The 17,759-nt window shown below is 37.1% G+C and overlaps 1 protein-coding gene across 15 annotated transcripts in view; it reads right to left on the bottom strand.

Annotated features, from left to right (window-relative positions):
* The window catches only part of LOC115217028 (AT-rich interactive domain-containing protein 4B), a 143,269-nt gene that overhangs the window by 76,431 nt on the left and 49,079 nt on the right, over nt 1-17,759 (bottom strand). For 14 of the 15 annotated variants that reach the window (XM_029786568.2, XM_036507722.1, XM_029786565.2 and 11 more), the window contains exon 2: nt 12,309-12,401. The exons of the other annotated variant lie outside the window; for it this stretch is intronic. Coding sequence is in view for 13 of the 14 variants with exons in the window: in XM_036507722.1 (XP_036363615.1) it covers nt 12,309-12,320 (12 nt within the window). In the remaining variant the exon portion in view is untranslated. The remainder of the gene's footprint in view (nt 1-12,308; nt 12,402-17,759) is intronic. 15 annotated transcript variants of the gene reach the window in all.

Raw genomic sequence — 17,759 nt, 5'->3', positions numbered from 1 at the left:
GAACATGAAGGGAGGAAGTACAAAAGAAGGAAGAGTGAACTGAAATCAAGAAAAAGTTAAGTCACAAGTTTCTTTACCTTGTCACAGGGGAAAGGTGCAAAAGATGGAACAGCTTTAGTCTTTCATTAGTACTAAGTGAGGTGATAGGGGTTGGTACACAATGTAGAGGCTCAAATTTGATATTTATTTTTTTGTTGTTTTTTTGTTTTGTTTTGTGCTTCTAAGCTCAAAATCCAGAATAAACTTGGAATGTTTCTCTTCATACAAGAACTAAATCATCAATAATATACTGTTAGTTGAATGGTTGGCTCAATCAATAATTGTCCACTACTTAAAAAATATTTTAGCATGAAATTTAATGAGAAACACAAGTTATCTCCCTTCAACACTGAAAGATTTGCCAATGATATTAAAAGATTAAATTGCTTTAAAAAAAAAAAAAGTGGATAGTTGTAAATAATTTAATGGCAAATAATTGAGTAAACTTCAATTTTTAATTAATTTATATGAGAGGATTAATTCATTTCAGAAGACTAAATTAACTACTTTATTATTAATACTTTCCAAATTAGAATATTAAGTTAGTTACAAATATATTTAAATTTAAATACAAATTCACCTTACATTATGGAGTAGAATAAATAATTAACTACGTCCAAAAATTTTAAATAATAGTGGAGTTATCTCCCATCTTAGCCCTTCCCAGGTTTTAACCCTTTGACAATCAGATTACTTACTGTCAAACGTAATGCTTATTTATTCAGTTTTGAATTAACCCTGTATTATCTTGCAGTTTTGAAAATTCAATGATGTGATTGTCTGTGTTTAGAATGACATTTTAGGGTAGATCTAAGAGACCAAATCTGACCAGTTTGAAAATAAACAAATAGAATATTTGGATCGGATATGGCTGGTTTAAATGCTGAAGAGCTAAAGACTTGTAAGGGAGTTTTTATATACTAAATGGTTGAATAATCTCAATTCAATATGTGTGTGACCCTACTATATTTGAATTAATGAGTCCAATAAATAATATTTGAAACTTGCATTTTCCTCATCAATTTAGATCCTTTGCTTAGATTATTTCTCTTTTATTTTTATAAAATTACCGTATTTGAAGGCATAAAAGATACACAGGCATATTAGATGCACCTCAGTAGCAGTAGTGCATATTCAGGGCTGCTTTAAATGCTGAAGAGCTAAAGACTTGTAAGGGAGTTTTTATATACTAAATGGTTGAATAATCTCATTTCAATATGTGTGAGACCCTACTATATTTGAATTAATGAGTCCAATAAATAATATTTGAAACTTGCATTTTTCTCATCAATTTAGATCCTTTGCTTAGATTATTTCTCTTTATTTTTATAAAATTACTGTATTTGAAGGCATAAAAGATACACAGGCATATTAGATGCACCTCAATTGCAGTAGTGCATATTCAGGCAAAATAGATTTTAGACAAAATTAACCCTTTAACATTTAAACTGGCCATGTCTGGTTTAATATCCTACTCATTTTATGTTGAAACATGCCAGATCTGGCATCTCACACCCACCCTACAATGTCATTCCAAAACCATACAATCATGCTATCGAAATCTACAAGTTACAAGATAATGAATGATTAATTGAAAAAATGTGAATAAAAAAAGTATTTCATTGGATAGAGTAATCTAAATACTAAAGGGTTAAAGCATCATCGTGGAGGCTTGTGGCTTAGTGGTTAGGGTGTCAGCATCATGATCGTAAGATTGTGGTTTCGATTCCTGGACCAGGCGACGCGTTGTGTTCTTGAGCAAAACACTCCATTTCATGTTGCTCCAGTTCACTCAACTGGCAAAAATGAGTAATGCTGCGATGGACTGGTGTCCTGTCCAGCTGGGGAATAGATATGCCATAGAAACCGGGAAACCGAGCCCATGAGCCTGGCTATGCTCTAAAAGGGAGCATTTATTTTTTATTTTAAAGCATCATCATCATCATTTAACATCTGTTTTCTAAGCTCACATGGGTTGGATGGTTTGATAGGAGCTGGCCAGCTAAAGCACTGCTCAGGCATCATGTCTGTTTTGGCATGGTCTCTACGGCTGGGTGCCCTTCCTAATGCCAGCCATTTTACAGAGTGTAGTGGGTACTTTTATACAGCACCAGCACAGATGCATTTACATAATACCGGTACAGCTGCTTTTTACATGGCACCAGCACCCACAATCCCACAAGATTAGGAATGCCCAGCCGGAAAAGGATGCAGACAACCATGTTTTTACTTAACTAGACATGTCTTCTCAAGCACAGCAAACCATCAGGAGTTTTAGTCCCCTGTGAGGCCCAAGCATGTAATATTTAAAGCAACTCTGCATACAGGAGCTAAGGTGACATTTTTTTTTTCAAGTGTCTTATATGTCATTAAATATAGTAGTTTTACATTCAAAGAACAGCCTAAGTAAAAATCCACTAACACTAAAATTTCAACCACTCCACAGCTAAAGTCAGAAAATATGCAATTTCAGTGCAGTTCAAGAAATTTAGCAACAGACCTGACCAAAATTAGGCAACAAAACCAAAGAGGAGCTTAATATGGAAAAGTTTGCCAATGTCACGAAGAGTGCAAAGGTATGTAACCAAGCAGTTAGGGCAGTGGTTCTCAACCAATTTTTACCTATGGACTCCTTTGATTACTATTTTATTCTGGTGGACCCCCATAGCCATCCAATGTTTAAAAACTAGTTTATACCTTTAGCACTTAAAGAGATATTTTACCTGTCTTATGCTTAAACTGGCCAGATCCAGCCCCTCACATCTACCCTACAATGGCACACTAAAAATAAACAATCACACTATCATAAGCTCAAGGCTGTGAGATAATACATGATTAATTCAAAACAATGTGAATAAACAAGTGTTACATTTGGCAGAATAACCTGAATGCTAAAGGGTTATTAGATACTTCTTTCAAAATTCCTATTTTGTTTTTCACACAGTAACTTGTGTAAACTTGCAATAGCAAATTTCTGAGAAAACATGTTTCAGTGTCCAGAAATATATCAAACTATGTAAAACATGGAGAAAGAAACCAAACCATTTCATGCAATAAATATTGGGTTGTCTGGAAAGTTCATGCCGATTTTAAAGGAAAGAAAAAGGTTAATAAATATTTGCCATTACATTTTCAATCAACCAAATATGAACCATTTTGTTGCACAATGCATCTCCATCTTTCCTTTAACTTGAAAATACCCACTTCCAAGAAATGAGGTGGTTTCATGGCAGAGAATTCATCAAGGTATCTTTTTACGTCATCCTAGGAATTGAAAATTTAACCATTAAGACTATTCTGCAGATACCTGAATAACTGGAAATCTGAAGGAGCAATATCTGGTGAATATGGAGGGCGGGGTAACACATCCCAGCTGGGCTGCAGCAATTTTTGTCTGGTTCCCAAAGCATCAAGTGCTGAAAATGAACTTTCTTATCTTCCAATTTAAAGGGTTACAGAATTAACACAGGTTATATGAACATAAACCTTCTATCACGAAAACATAGCTTAAACTGTGCTCTAAATGGAAGTGTAGTCAAATCCTATTTTATGGATTCAACCATGTTCTAAAATAAGTCGAAAGGTAAGCTACTATAAATCGGCATGAACTTTCCGGACAACCCAATACATCTGAATCAAAGTTTTGCCATGGACACTTAAAATAATACTGTGGATCCCCAATTTACTAATTTACTTGCATGGACCCTTTAAAAACCTTATTGGGACCCCATGAGATAATATGGATTCTGGCTGAGAACCACTGGGTTGGGGTGTCACACTCATGATTGTCAGATCATGGTTTCAATTCATGGACCAGGCAGTGCATTGTGTTCTTGAGCAAAATATTTGCTTTCACATTGCTCCAGATCACTCAGCTATAGATGAGCTCCAGTAATAGCCAGGAAGTTAACCTCATGACAAACCAGTGCCTGTTCAGGAGGTAGTGTTGTAATTTCAGTCTTTTATATGCCTTGAAAACCAGGTTAAACTTCAGCCTTATCATTCCTGAGGCTCATGATAAAAACAAAACAAGCAGGAAAAAAAAACCAAACAGTTAAACGTTGTTTTGTAATTGACTCCAGCCAAATATTGGTTTTGAATTTTGGCACAAGGCAGCAATTTCAGGGGAGTGGATAAGTTGATTATATCAACCCCAGTGTTCAACTGGTACTTATTTTACCAATCCCAAAAGAATGAAAGGCTAAGTGAATCTCAATGGAATTTGAACTCAGAACATAAGGACGGAGAAAATGCTAAGAATTCAGCGATCTAGCCACTTTACCCCAACCGAATTTTGTTTTCAAAGTTTGGCACAAGACCAGTAATTTCAGAGGAGTGGACAAGCTGATTACATCAACCCCAGTGTTCAACTGGTACTTAATTTACTGACCCAATAGGATGAAAAGTGAAGTCAATCTAAGCGGAATTTGAACTCAGAACTTAAGGTTAACAATTTTGTCAGCTTGTTGCTTTACCTTGGCCAAATATTGATAGCAATTTAGTAGTTCCAAGATAAAATTTTTACAGGGAATATTGTACAAATTTTATATTCTTTGAGAGAAAAGAATCACAGATGGTTAAATATCAGAAATATCTCAATTTCAATTTAAGAAACAAAACGTTTGGCAATATGATGATGATGATGTTCCTTTTCTCCAGCTCAGTCTTAGCAAAGCAGTTCTAAGATGAAAAGGCTATGACCATCCAGTCTTTTTAGGAAGAGCACTATAAAAAATACTGGCACACCATTGGTTACAATGACAAGGGTTTCAGTTGATCCAATCAACGCAATGGTCTGCTTGTGAAATTAATGTACAAGTGGCTGAGCACTCCACAGACATATGTATCCTTAGTGTAGCTCGTAGAACATGATACAGATTGTAGCATGGCTGGCCTTTTTGAATTACAGGTAAAACATTCTTGCTAGATGAGTGGATGGAAGTAACATGAAACGAGCACTCAGAGAATGCAAACCTGCCCCCAAGGCAACACCAATGTCCTCTCACTGATTAGCCTGAGATGATTTTTAAAATGAGAATATCTGGAATAAACTCAACTGCTCTCACAAACGAGAATACTAAAAATGAACCCAACCGCTCTCAAAAATAAATCAAAAAAAAAAAAACAGGTAAAATAATCCAGAATCCTTGTCTGGTACCGGATTGATCCTAAAATCTAATCAGTTCATGCCAGTCACAAGGCCAAACATCCCTGAAAGTTTCATCCAAATCCATCCAGCAGTTCTTGAGATATCTTGTCTACAGACAAAAAAACAAATATGACTAAAAACAATACCTCTGCCTTGCTAGAGGATACAATGTACTACTAGAATGAAACTCATGGCCTTATGACCATGAGCAGAATACCCTAACCACTAAGCCATATATGCCTTCACTAAGAAGAGCACTATAAGGTCCTCAGAAATACATTATTCAATGTGACCTCCCTTTTCTAATAAACAAGTTGTGATCTGAGAAAACTGCTATTTCTAAAAGATTGTGTGATCACACAGAAGCTCTTTCACTGGCTTGTCAAATAGATGGTAACTCTTGCAAGGATCAGCTGTCAAAATAACTCTAAGAAACAGAGAACTTGACTACATAGGGGCACAAATTTAACAACAGTAGAAAACATTGTACAAGTGCCTGGAAAAATCTAATTTTCTGATGAGATTGTTCTCTGATCTTGGCAGCATAAACAAGGTTTTTACTTTCCATTTTGGGTTGAATGGTAGACAGAAAAGGGTGAATCCAGATTGACGCATTCACACATTTGTAACAGCATCACCAACTGTGATATCACACTTATATTTGTTTATGAAACTAGTTGAAAGAATCTTAGTTTTGTCTGTATTGATCTTCAAGTTAATTATCAACATCATCATCATCATTTAATATCTACTTTTCCATGCAAGATGGAAAAGTCATACACACACAGCAGGCCTCTTTCAGTTTCCCCCATACCAAATTCACTCACAATGTTTTGGTCAGCTGGGGCCTAAAGAGAAGACACTTGTCCAAGGGCTGAATCGTGTAACTGAACCCAAGACTACATGATTAGGAAGCAAGCTTCTTAACCACACAGCCACATTTGTGCCTCATTTGCCTTAAAATATTTGCAAGCTCACTCAGAATGATATAATAATAATAATAATTGTGTACAGTGCTCAGGTGCACTACAACTCATCTAAAGTGTATATATAATCAGGTGTAGTTTCGACGGATTTCGGGAAGCATGAGGGCCTTAAAGGATGCAGTGTCATGGCAGTCAACAACTGATGCAGGCAGTTTATTCCACGCTTCAGCAACCCTGAGCGTGAAAAAATGTTTCCGAAAGTCATGGGAGCTGTGCTGTTTTCTGACTTTGTAGGCATGTCCACGTGTGTTAGACACATGGAGATCAAAAAGGTGTTCAGTGTTGTTGTTGGTGAGGTGGTTGATAACCTTGTGGGTGTTTACCAAGTCCGTCGCTAGACGCCGGAGCTTCAGTGAATCCATGCCCAGGGAAACAAGGCGCTCAGAATATGGTAGGTGTCTGATGGAGGGTATGCGTTTGGTTGCACGTCTCTGGACAGATTCCAGGAGGTCAATGTTCTGAGCAAGATAGGGATTCCAAACTGATGATGCGAATTCCAAGTGTGGTCGTACCATAGCTGTATACAGTTTTAAATAGATGGCTGGAGAGCGGCTAACAAAAGTCTTGCTGAGTGATGCCAAGACACCCTCGGCCTTCTTGACAATTTTAGAGATATGCTTTGTCCAACGCAAATCACTGCTGACAGTGATGCCTAGGTCACGCTCGCAAGAGGATTTCTTGATATCAGTGTTGTGGAGGGAGTATTTGGATGCAGGGTTTTTTCTCCCAAAATGCATGGTGGTGAACAACAGAGGAGAGGCTCAAGAGAACAATGAAGAAGGCCTGTGATAAATATATGTTGATATAGATGAACACCCTGGCTCTCACAGCAATCAATAAAACATTATCACAAAACTGAATAAGGTTCATTAAGGGGCACAACTTTATCAAATGACAAAATTTGACCTGATAAACATTACTCCCAGTTTGGCTGACTGAATAGCAAGCAGTTTCAGGGCTACATCAACTGCTTTTATGCTTTCTCTACACCAGCAGTTCACAACCAGGGTCCACATAAGATTTTGTTGTTTAAATTTACGGGCAAAAAATTGGTTATACATCTACAATGCACATGGCCAAGTGGTTCAGTTGTTACACTCGCAATTTCAAGATTGAAGTTTCAATTCTCAGTCAGGGTGATAGTTGTGTTCTTGAGCAAAAACACTTCATATCACATTGCTCCAGTTCATTCAACTGTAAATGAATAACACTGCAATGAAATGGCTTCCTATTTAGGGGGAATGTCGTGACCTCAGTCACTTACACACCAAGGAAACCAGGTAATCTGCCCTACAAATCCTAATGTCCAGGGGTTGATGATGATAATGACAATGAATATCTGATAGACAATGTTTATTTCAAATTTAAAAAAGGGAGTGATCTCAAGATCAGGGCTTAGCAGCATGATTCACCCAGTCCTGTCATTTCAACAGTCACTATCATAGTTATTTGAATGTTTTAAAAAAAGATGGGTGAATGTAGCAAGGATGGCACATATGAATGACGAAGTCACCTTGAGCATAATCCTATGAACCCGGAAATTTAAAACAGAGGGTTACCTACTTGCAAACAAATGTGGTAACATGTAACAATATTGACCGAGGTTACCATGGTCTTTTCCGTAGGCTTTTCTTCCCATGGATAAACCTTATCTGCTTCCCCCTTTACATCATGACACTGTGATACACGATCCCTATTGATCGTTTTTTTTTTTGTTTTGTTTCTTTTCCTTTTTTCTTTTTTCTGCTATCCCTTTTACGATCCCTTTTGATCGAAAACCTACCCCACCTTTATATTTTTTTCTCTCCCCCAAAAAGAAAAGCTCTACTTTGCAATCTGTCCCGCCTGTGTGACTAATAAAGAAACATATTTGATGGGGAAATAGATTGGTTCTTGAAGTGCATACACATGGTTTATTGTCAGAGAGTATAGCAGGGGTGATAACATTCTTTGAGAGACAAATATATATTGAGAACTTGTTAATGAATAAATGTCTGAGTGTGTACGTATATATATGCACGTGTGTGTGTGTGAGTGAAACACATACACATATGTAAACTTCCAGTTAAATTTATATAAGCCACTGTGGGCTACAGCTATTACAACTGCTTATTTGGCAGTCAAGAGTCAGACAACTAGAATACAACACAGCTAACGTGAGTTAAAGCAGCCACTCAGTGCTACTTATAGCAAACCTGGCATGCTGGAGTGGGTCAGGCTGGTCAAATAACCAGACACAATCCACCGTCCATTACCACCACTTCACCTGTGGTGTCTTTACTGGACTCTGCTCAGTTGCAAGCATTCTGTGTAGGTCACTGGTCTAAAGATAACTTAATATATATTTCTTTACTACCCACAAGGGGCTAAGCACAGAGGGGACAAACAAGGACAAACGGATTAAGTAGATTACATCGACTCCAGTGCGTAACTGGTACTTAATTTATCGACCCCGAAAGGATGAAAGGCAGAGTCAACCTCGGCGGAATTTGAACCCAGAACGTAATGGCAGACGAAATATGGCTACGCATTTCTCCCGGCGTGCTAACATTTCTGCCAGCTCGCCGCCTTCTAAAGATAACTTAATATATTGATACACTGTTTTCTACAAGAGAAACTTCGGAGTTATTTTTATTCCACCATTCTATGGATCCCTGTAAAATGGACATGGAGCTTGTCCTTCCTTCTCAGATTAAAAAAAATAATTTTTGAAAACATAAGTAAATTACAACAAAGCTTGAACTCTTTTGGACTTTCTAATTCTGGACCAGATATACTTAGACCTACATGATATACTTGATGATTTTATTCTGGTCACCCCACTTGATTCACCCAGTGGCCACATCTTTCTTCCAGTCATCAAATTACACAAATTTAAGCAGAATCATATCAGCCTCACACAGCTATTAACCCTTTTGTTACCAACCCGGCTGAAACTGGCTCCGGCTCTGAGTACAAACGTCTTGTTTTCATAAGTTTTGAATTAAAACCTTCCACCAAACCTTAGTCGCAATTTATGCTCCTAACACTTGTTTAATGGTAAACTAAGTTATTTTACTTAATTCTTTGTCATATTTAAAGTAATTGAAAGAAATACAGAGCATCTCAAAATAAATACAGTAACGAAAGGGTTAAGGGGTTTAATGCTTTTGATACCAATTCACCCAAAGCCAAGGTTATAATTCCATGGTACAAACTTCTTGTTTTAAAGTGATCTAAAGTAAAACCTTCCATCAAAATTCCATGTTAACCCTTTTTATATCATCCATCCTGAGACTGCCTGCAACAAATGTTTTGCTTTCAGACGTTCAGAATTAAAATCTTTCACCCAAATTTAGTCCATATTTTATGTTCCTAAGACTAGCTTAATAATAACAAAGTTGTTTTACTAAACTCTTCATTATATTTAAAGTTGATTGAAGTAAACACAGAATATCTCAACAGAAACATGGCAACAGAAGGGTTAATTTATGTTCCAAACTCCAGATTAATTAATGAGAAATAATCTACAGGTGCCTCTTATACCCAGTTTTTAAATGATTTAAGAGGTAAACTCGGTAGAAGAGGCATCAATTGTTATGTGCAAGAGGGAAGACCATGCTGGTTTGGTCATGTGATGCGTGTGGATGAGGGCAGCTGCAGAAAGAAGTGCCAAGCTCTAATTATAGAAGGTACCTATGGAAGAGGTAGACCTGAGAAGACATGGGACAAAGTAGTGAGAAAGGATCTTCAGACACTGGGCCTCACTGAAGGAATGACAAGGGACCGGTAGATGCGGCAATTTGCTGTACTTGATAAGTTGTGTCAAGTTAAGTAAAATTGCTGTCTTCTACACACAGAGATTTGTCCTTTCAAGTGCCAGTGTCGCGTAAAAAGCACCCATGCTGGTGCTGCGTTAATGCATCCATACTGGTACTACATAAATACGCCTGTGCCAGTGACACATGAAAAGCGCCCAGTACACTCTGTTAAGTGGATGGCATCAGGAAGGGCATCCAGCCGTAGAAACCATGCCACAACAGACAATTGGAGCCTGGACAGATTTGCTAGCCAGCTACATGTCTAACTGTTCAACCCATGCCAGCATGGAAAGCAAACATTAAATGGTGATGATGATGATTAGTTTCAAAATTAATTCAAACACAAGCAGTGTATTTCAATATAAACATAGTTTTGAAAGGAGCAAGAAAACTAAAAGTGAGCCCTGTTTATCCTCCCAACACTAAACAAAATAATTTACTGTTTAAACTGGCACTCCGTTGGCTAAGACAAGGGCTCCAGATGATCCAATCAACAGAACAGCCTGCTCATGAAATTAATGTGCAAGTGGCTGAGCACTCCACAGAGACATGTATTCTTAACATAGTTTTTTAGGAGATTCAGCATGACACAGAATGTGACAAGGTTAGCCCTTTGAAATACAGGTGCAACTAATTTTTGCCAGCTGAGTGGACTTGCTCAAGGATAGAACATGCTGCTGGCTATCAAACTCATGACCATGAGCCAAAATATCAGGTCATCCTATAAGTTCTGTCCGATTTTACCTTTTTCAAAATTGAATGAAATTTAATAGTATTTTAGAATGTCTAATGGAATTAAAAATTATTTTTATGCATTTGTGTACATTTAAACTAATTAAATATTATTTTATAGAATAATAGAATTAAAATTTCTTTGATTAAAACCTTTTCTAACATGGAAGTGTCCAAAGAGCATTTGAGGCACATAATGCTTTATGAGTACAAAAAAGGAAACTCTGCAGCCAAAGGAACTCGAAACATACACTCAGCTTATGGGAAAGAATGCTTGAATGAAAGAACTTGCAGAAGATGGTTTGCAAAATTCAGAAGTGGAGATTTCAGCCTTGAAGATGAAGATCAAATAGGACATCCAGTTGAGTTTGATGACAAGCTCCTTGAGGCATTGCTTGAAGAAAATCCGGCCTCATCAGTTGAAGAATTGCCAATAAAGCTTGGATCAAACCATACAACTGTTCATCGTCATCTTCAACAACTTCAAAAGGTTCCTAAACTTGGAAAATGGGTGCCTCATGAATTGTCTGAAAGCAACTGCAAATCCTGAGTTGACATCTGCTCTTCTCTCCATTCTCATGAACTCATTTCACCCTTTTTGGATAGACTTGTGACTAGTGATGAAAAATGGATCTTCTATCGAAATGTTAAATGTTGTAGACAGTGGCTTGGTGAAAGGAAAAAAGCTCAACCACAATCGAGAAAAGAACTTCATGGAAAAAAGGCTCTCTCTATCTGGTGGGATTGCAAAGGAGTAATTCACTTTGAATTGTTACCATCTAATGCAGCAATCAATGCTCAAGTCTGCTGTCAGCAATTAGAGCGTTTGAACCAAGCTTTGAAGAAAAAGTGACCCGCTTTAGTGAATCAAAAAGGAGTTATGTTTCATCAGGACAATGTGCGATCCCACACTGCAAAGATCACATCACAGAAGATCGAAGAGCTAGGTTATAAAAAATTCCTCATCCACCTTATTCTCCTAGCCTTGCTCCTTCAGACTACCATTTGTTTCATAGTTTACAGAATCATTTGGGGGACATAACTTTCTCAGGCCAAGAGGAGGTAAAAACCGACATTTCAGAGTTCTTCGCTTTGAAACCAAAAGAGTTTTACATTGATGGGGTTAAAAAGCTTGTAAATAGATGGAAGGAAGTAATAGATGATCAAGGAAAGTACATTGATGATTAAATTTGAATTAAATATAACATTTGATCACTTGTTTTCTTTATTCAAAATTCGGACAGAACTTATGGGATGACCTGACCTGATATTCTAACCACTAAATCAGAAATAAAAAGACATTAAAAAGACGAAATTTTTTTTATTCTCCTAATGATCTCCATATAGTTTGAAAATCTTGTTATACTTAACCCCTTTTCATACCAACCTATTCAAGACCATCCTTGGTTCTATGGTATGAATTTCATGATTTAAAGTGATCTGAAGTAAAACTTTTGCTCAAAATTTCAGCTTAATCTATGTTCCAAACATTAGCTTAGTACTGACAATGTGAAATAACTAAATTTTACATTATTTTCAAAATTATTGAAATAGTGGCAGTGCTTTTAAATAGAAATATGGTTACAAAAGGATTAACATTACCTGACTTGCCATGGTTCCTTATTTTGTAGAAAGGTCCTTTAAGCAGATGGCCAATAAATCTATGGTGGTTTATATAGCAGACTCAGTGTTTACCTGCAATAAACAATAGAAAATATTTTGATTTACAGAATACTTTCAGAAAATAACTACACAAATAGGCACAAGTGCAGCTGTGTGTTAAGAAACTGGCTTCCCAACCACATGGCACCTTGGGCAAGTTTTTCAACTATAGCCTCATGCAGACCAAAGCCTTGTGAGTGTATTCGGTAAACAGAAACTGAAAGAAGCCATTGTGTGTGTGTCCCTCCCACCACCACTACCACTACTTGACAACCAGTGTTGACATGTTTACATCCCTGTAACTTAGCGGTTCGACCAACAGAATAAGCACCAGGCTTACAAAAATGAGTACTGGGGTCAAATCGTTCGATTAAAAAACAATTTCTTCAAGGCAGTGCCCCAGAATGGCCATAGTCTGACTGAAAAAAGCAAAAGATAAAAGATAAAATAATTACTAGTATATTGGCATTAAGTTGGTAATAATATATATGTACTGACATTTTAGATTATTTAGGTCTGTCATTGTTGGTTCCTACTATATTTGATGGCATAAAAGTGAGGCACAAGTAGATTAGACACATCTCATTTTCAACAGCACACATTGAGGAAAAATAGTTTTTAGTACATTAAAGCATGTAATATTTAAAGCAATCAAGCAGAATATTACAAAACATTATTTAAACATTAATAAGATTTTAAGCAAATATTGTTATGGAATCAAACTAGATAGAAAAGAACTGTCTGGACTAAAATTAGCCTACTGTAGCGAGTGTCAGGACAAAATTAGCTTGGAGGAGACCCAACTTCATATATATAGGACCTGGGGTGATTTTTAGACATTTTTTTTTAGGAAAAAAAAAGTGCATCAATGCCTTGAAATACAGTAATTCTCAAATAATATTCTGATATGTGTAAAATTTTAGCAGAGGGAAAGATTATAGATATCAATTTAAAATGCAATGCTAAGAATACTTCTTTCAATAATTTATGTAACAAGGCATAAAGAGGCATAGGCATGGCTATGTGGTTAAGCTGGCTTCCCAACCATGTGGTTGAGGATTCAGTCCCACTGCATGGCACTTTGGGTAACTAACTTCTAGTATAGCCCTGATCAAAGCCTTGTGTGTAAATCTGGTAGATGGAAACTGAAAGACGCATGTCATATATATATATATATATATATATATATATACACACACACACATCATCATTATTGTTTAATGTTTGTTTTCCATACTGGCATGGGTTGGGTGGTTTGACCAGAACTGGCAAGCCAGAGAGCAGCCCCAGCATTCTGTTTTGGTAAGGTTTCTATGGCTGAATGCCAGCCACTTTACAGAGTGTACAGGGTGCTTTTTACGTGGCACCAGCACAGGTGCTTTTTATGTGGTCCCGACACAGGTGCTTTTTACATGACACCTGCACAGGTCTTTTTCACGTGGCACCCATACAAGTGCTTTTCACACACACACACACACACACACACACACACGTATATATCATCTGGTCATAGAAGACCTGCCTCAACAAATTCTATCTGACTCATGCAAGCATGGAAAAGTGGACATTAAATGATAATGAAGATAATGAACAAAGAAGAACAATTCTCATGAATAAGAGTTGGGTGGTTCTCTTTTACTCTTTTACTTGTTTCAGTCATTTGACTGTGGCCATGCTGGAGCACCGCCTTTAGTCGAGCAAATCAACCCCAGGACTTATTCTTCGGAAGCCTAGTATTTATTCTATCGGTCTCTTTTGCCGAACCACTAAGTTACGGGGGCATAAACACACCAGCATCGGTTGTCAAGTGATGTTGGGGGGACAAACACAGACACACAAACACACATGCATACATATATATATACATATATACAACAGGCTTCTTTCAGTTTCCGTCTACCAAATCCACTCACAAGGCTTTGGTCAGCCTGAGGCTATAGCAGAAGACACTTGCCCAAGGTGCCATGCAGTGCGACTGAACCCGGAACCATGTGGTTGGTAAGCAAGCTACTTACCAGACAGCCACTCCTGTGCCTGTGAAATAAAATACTTACGTTATGGATAATTGCCAAAAAAATGTTGCAAAGGATGTGGGGCCAAGGTAGTTTAAAAAGATGTAATTTTCTACAGACAGATGACAGAGAAAAGTATTCTGTTCTCAGATCTGGGAAGCAAGATACAGTTTGCTGACTATGGAGGAAAAAAAAGACATGTAGGAGGTGTTCATAAGAACAAGAACTACTGAAGAAATTTTTGACTACACAGAAAGGGAACTACAGCATGATGTTTGTTGTTTTGATTCCCCACCACCTTCTGCTAGTTAATCTACCTCCATTTTTTTTTTCTTTGTTCCCTTGGTGAGATAGTTATAGGGTAGGGGTTCCCAATAATTTTATCTTTTATATTTTTAATGTTTTTTTTTGTTTTTCTTCCTGTAAAAATATGTTGTTCATAAGAACAAAGTCTACTAATTTTTTTCTACTCTAGGCACAAATTTTGGGGGAGGGGGCCAGTTGATTAGATCGACCCCAGTACGCAACTGGTACTTAATTTATCGACCTCGGCGAAATTTGATCGCAGAATGTAAAGACAGACAAAATACCTATTTCTTTACTACCCACAAGGGGCTAAACACAGAGAGGACAAACAAGGATAGACAAACGGATTAAGTTGATTATATGGACCCCAGTGCGTAACTGGTACTTATTTAATCGACCCCAAAAGGATGAAAGGCAAAGTTGACTTCGGCGGAATTTGAACTCAGAACGTAGTGGCAGATGAAATACCGTTAAGCATTTCGCCTGGTGTGTAAATGCAACCAAGAAAGGAAAAAACAAACAAAAAAAGAAAGAAAACACAAAACGACAGCTAGTTAAATACTTTGATGATGAATATAGTAATGTACAGTCACATCTAACATGTTTGTATACTGCACAAGTTGTCTCAAGAGAAGAAATTCTCCTTACAGACAATATGAGTGTAAACATACCATTAGGCCATGGATGACTATTATCTCTAAGGAGAACTTCTCTTGAGACAACTTGTACAACATATTGTATTGTCTTTCCATATCTGAATGTGGGTGAACATATTACAATAATGATTGTACATAATTATATTTCATTCAGCATTGCTTAGTGCACTTCTAATTAATTAAGATGAAGAATTTTGTCAGTCAGTTTTATCTTGAGTATGATTGAACATGTTTGGAAGTGAGAAAAAAACTCATTCAATGTCTGTCAGACACCATACTTCAATTCATCATACTACATTTACAATTCAAACCACACCTGAGTTAACTTAGTCTTTTATAACTGAGAACAATAAAATGAACACCAAAATAACTCTAGGATCAATTCAATCAACTTATAACCCCCCTTTGCTTATAGCCAATTGGCATTATGCCTGGTGAAAGAGTGGGGGGTGGAATCAATAATTCAGCAACTGAAGTAAATAAATCATTCCATACTGAGGAGAAATATGCCAAAGACTTGCTAGTATATTGGTTAAATCAGGAGCTGATCAAGACTAAATGATTTTGTGTCTCTCCTCCATGTACATCTCGTCTCAACGTACAAGGTTGTCGTCATTCAAGGAGAGGTCATCTGGAACAGTTAGATCTAATATTGTAGGCTGACAACAGGTAAATTATTCATGAAACAGAGGAAATATGATACAGCTTGTTTCTTTCCGAGAATTAAATAATGATTGACTTTCACTGCTGCTTTGATAATTATTAGGAGGTAATCAAACCCCATAGCCTGCTTAGACAGAAGCATATGCAATTAAATAAATCATCTTTTTCACATTTATATAGTAAATCTCCAATTTAAGGCTACATTTTGGTCAGAGTTTGCAAATATACAACCCAAACCATTACATACAAGATTAACTATCTTCCAACACACTCCACCCACTATAGCTACCTCTATGTACCTGTACATCTCCCACCTCACCACTCCTATATCTTGCACATCATTCCCCTACTTCCTTGTCTCTCCCACCTTATCCCCACCTCATTCTGCTATTTCCCATCAACTGCAGCTCCACTTTTGTTCATCACTCGCCACCCCCCACCCCCAACCCCAACTATCTCCAACTATCTATCTCTCTCCTCTCATAATCTTATGGAACCCCACCACCACCATCACCACAAATCCACTGTCTGTATCCTCTTTTATACTCACCTTCTTGTACCTTGACAATTTGCTCTGGCACCCCAACACTACCATCTTATCTTCACAGTTACCCCTACTCAACCATATAAAATGTGGGGTAGCTGCGTGGCACCTCTATTTGTCTCTCTATCATATCTTAACCTTTCAACACCTGGCATAAAACCACACCCGTCTCCCAAATACCCACCACCACGACTAGTTAGTCAAAGAGGCTTTTTCTTTTTCCTTCTTCTGTCTCACAAGTAACCTGGTAACCTCACTAGTGCTGACGGTACAAGTAAAGCACCTAGTAAACATAAAATAGTGATTTGGTAATTTTTTTTTATGATAAAAGAACAAATAACTTCTATTTTTGAAGTAATTTTTTGAATATTTTGTTTGATGGTAATTTAAAAAGTAAAAGAACAGGTTCCTCACAAAATATCTCAGAAATGATGATGACAATGATAAAAATAATAATAAAAAGAAATGGAGAAATTTTCAAAATACTGAGACCTGGAAATAGAGGTGACTTGAATGTGGAGTCTAAAAACTGAAACAATTCTTATCATAATAGGCACATTAGGTATGATAAAAGAAATAAATAACAAAAACACCAAGACTAACAAATATATATTACAGAAAATAACACTACTAGGCACCGCACACATCCTACGTAAAACACTTTCAATACAATAACAATAAGAGCATCATAACAAACCACAGCACATAACCAAGGCACACAGAGATGTGCTTGGTAGTGCGATGAAAGCATGTGATAAAAATAAGACTACTGAATGATAATAATAATAATATTATAGGCACAAGGCCTGAAATTTTGGGGGAGGAGACTCGTTGATTACATCAACCCCAGTACTCAACTGGTACTTAATTTATCAACCCAAAAGGATGAAAGGCAAAGTCAACCTTGGTAGAATTTCAACTCAGAATGTAAAGTGAGGCAAAATGCCGCTAAGCATTTCGTCCAGCATGCTAACGATTTTGCCAGCTCACCGCCTTAATAATAAAAATAATAATGATAATCCTTTCTACTATAGGCACAAGACCTGGAATTTGGGGGAGGGGGGCTAATCAATTATTCAACTGGTACTTATTTTATCGACCCCGAAAAGATGAAAGGCAAAGTCAACCTCACTGGAATTTGAATTCATAACGTAACAACAGACAAAATACTGATAAGCATTTCACCTGCCATGCTTACAATTCTACCAGC

This window comes from Octopus sinensis, linkage group LG11 (assembly GCF_006345805.1).
Source record: "Octopus sinensis linkage group LG11, ASM634580v1, whole genome shotgun sequence".
NCBI classification, from domain to species: Eukaryota; Metazoa; Mollusca; class Cephalopoda; order Octopoda; family Octopodidae; genus Octopus; species Octopus sinensis.
The sequence above is the reverse complement of the archived record's forward strand: the minus strand, read 5'-3'. Positions and strand labels throughout refer to the sequence as shown.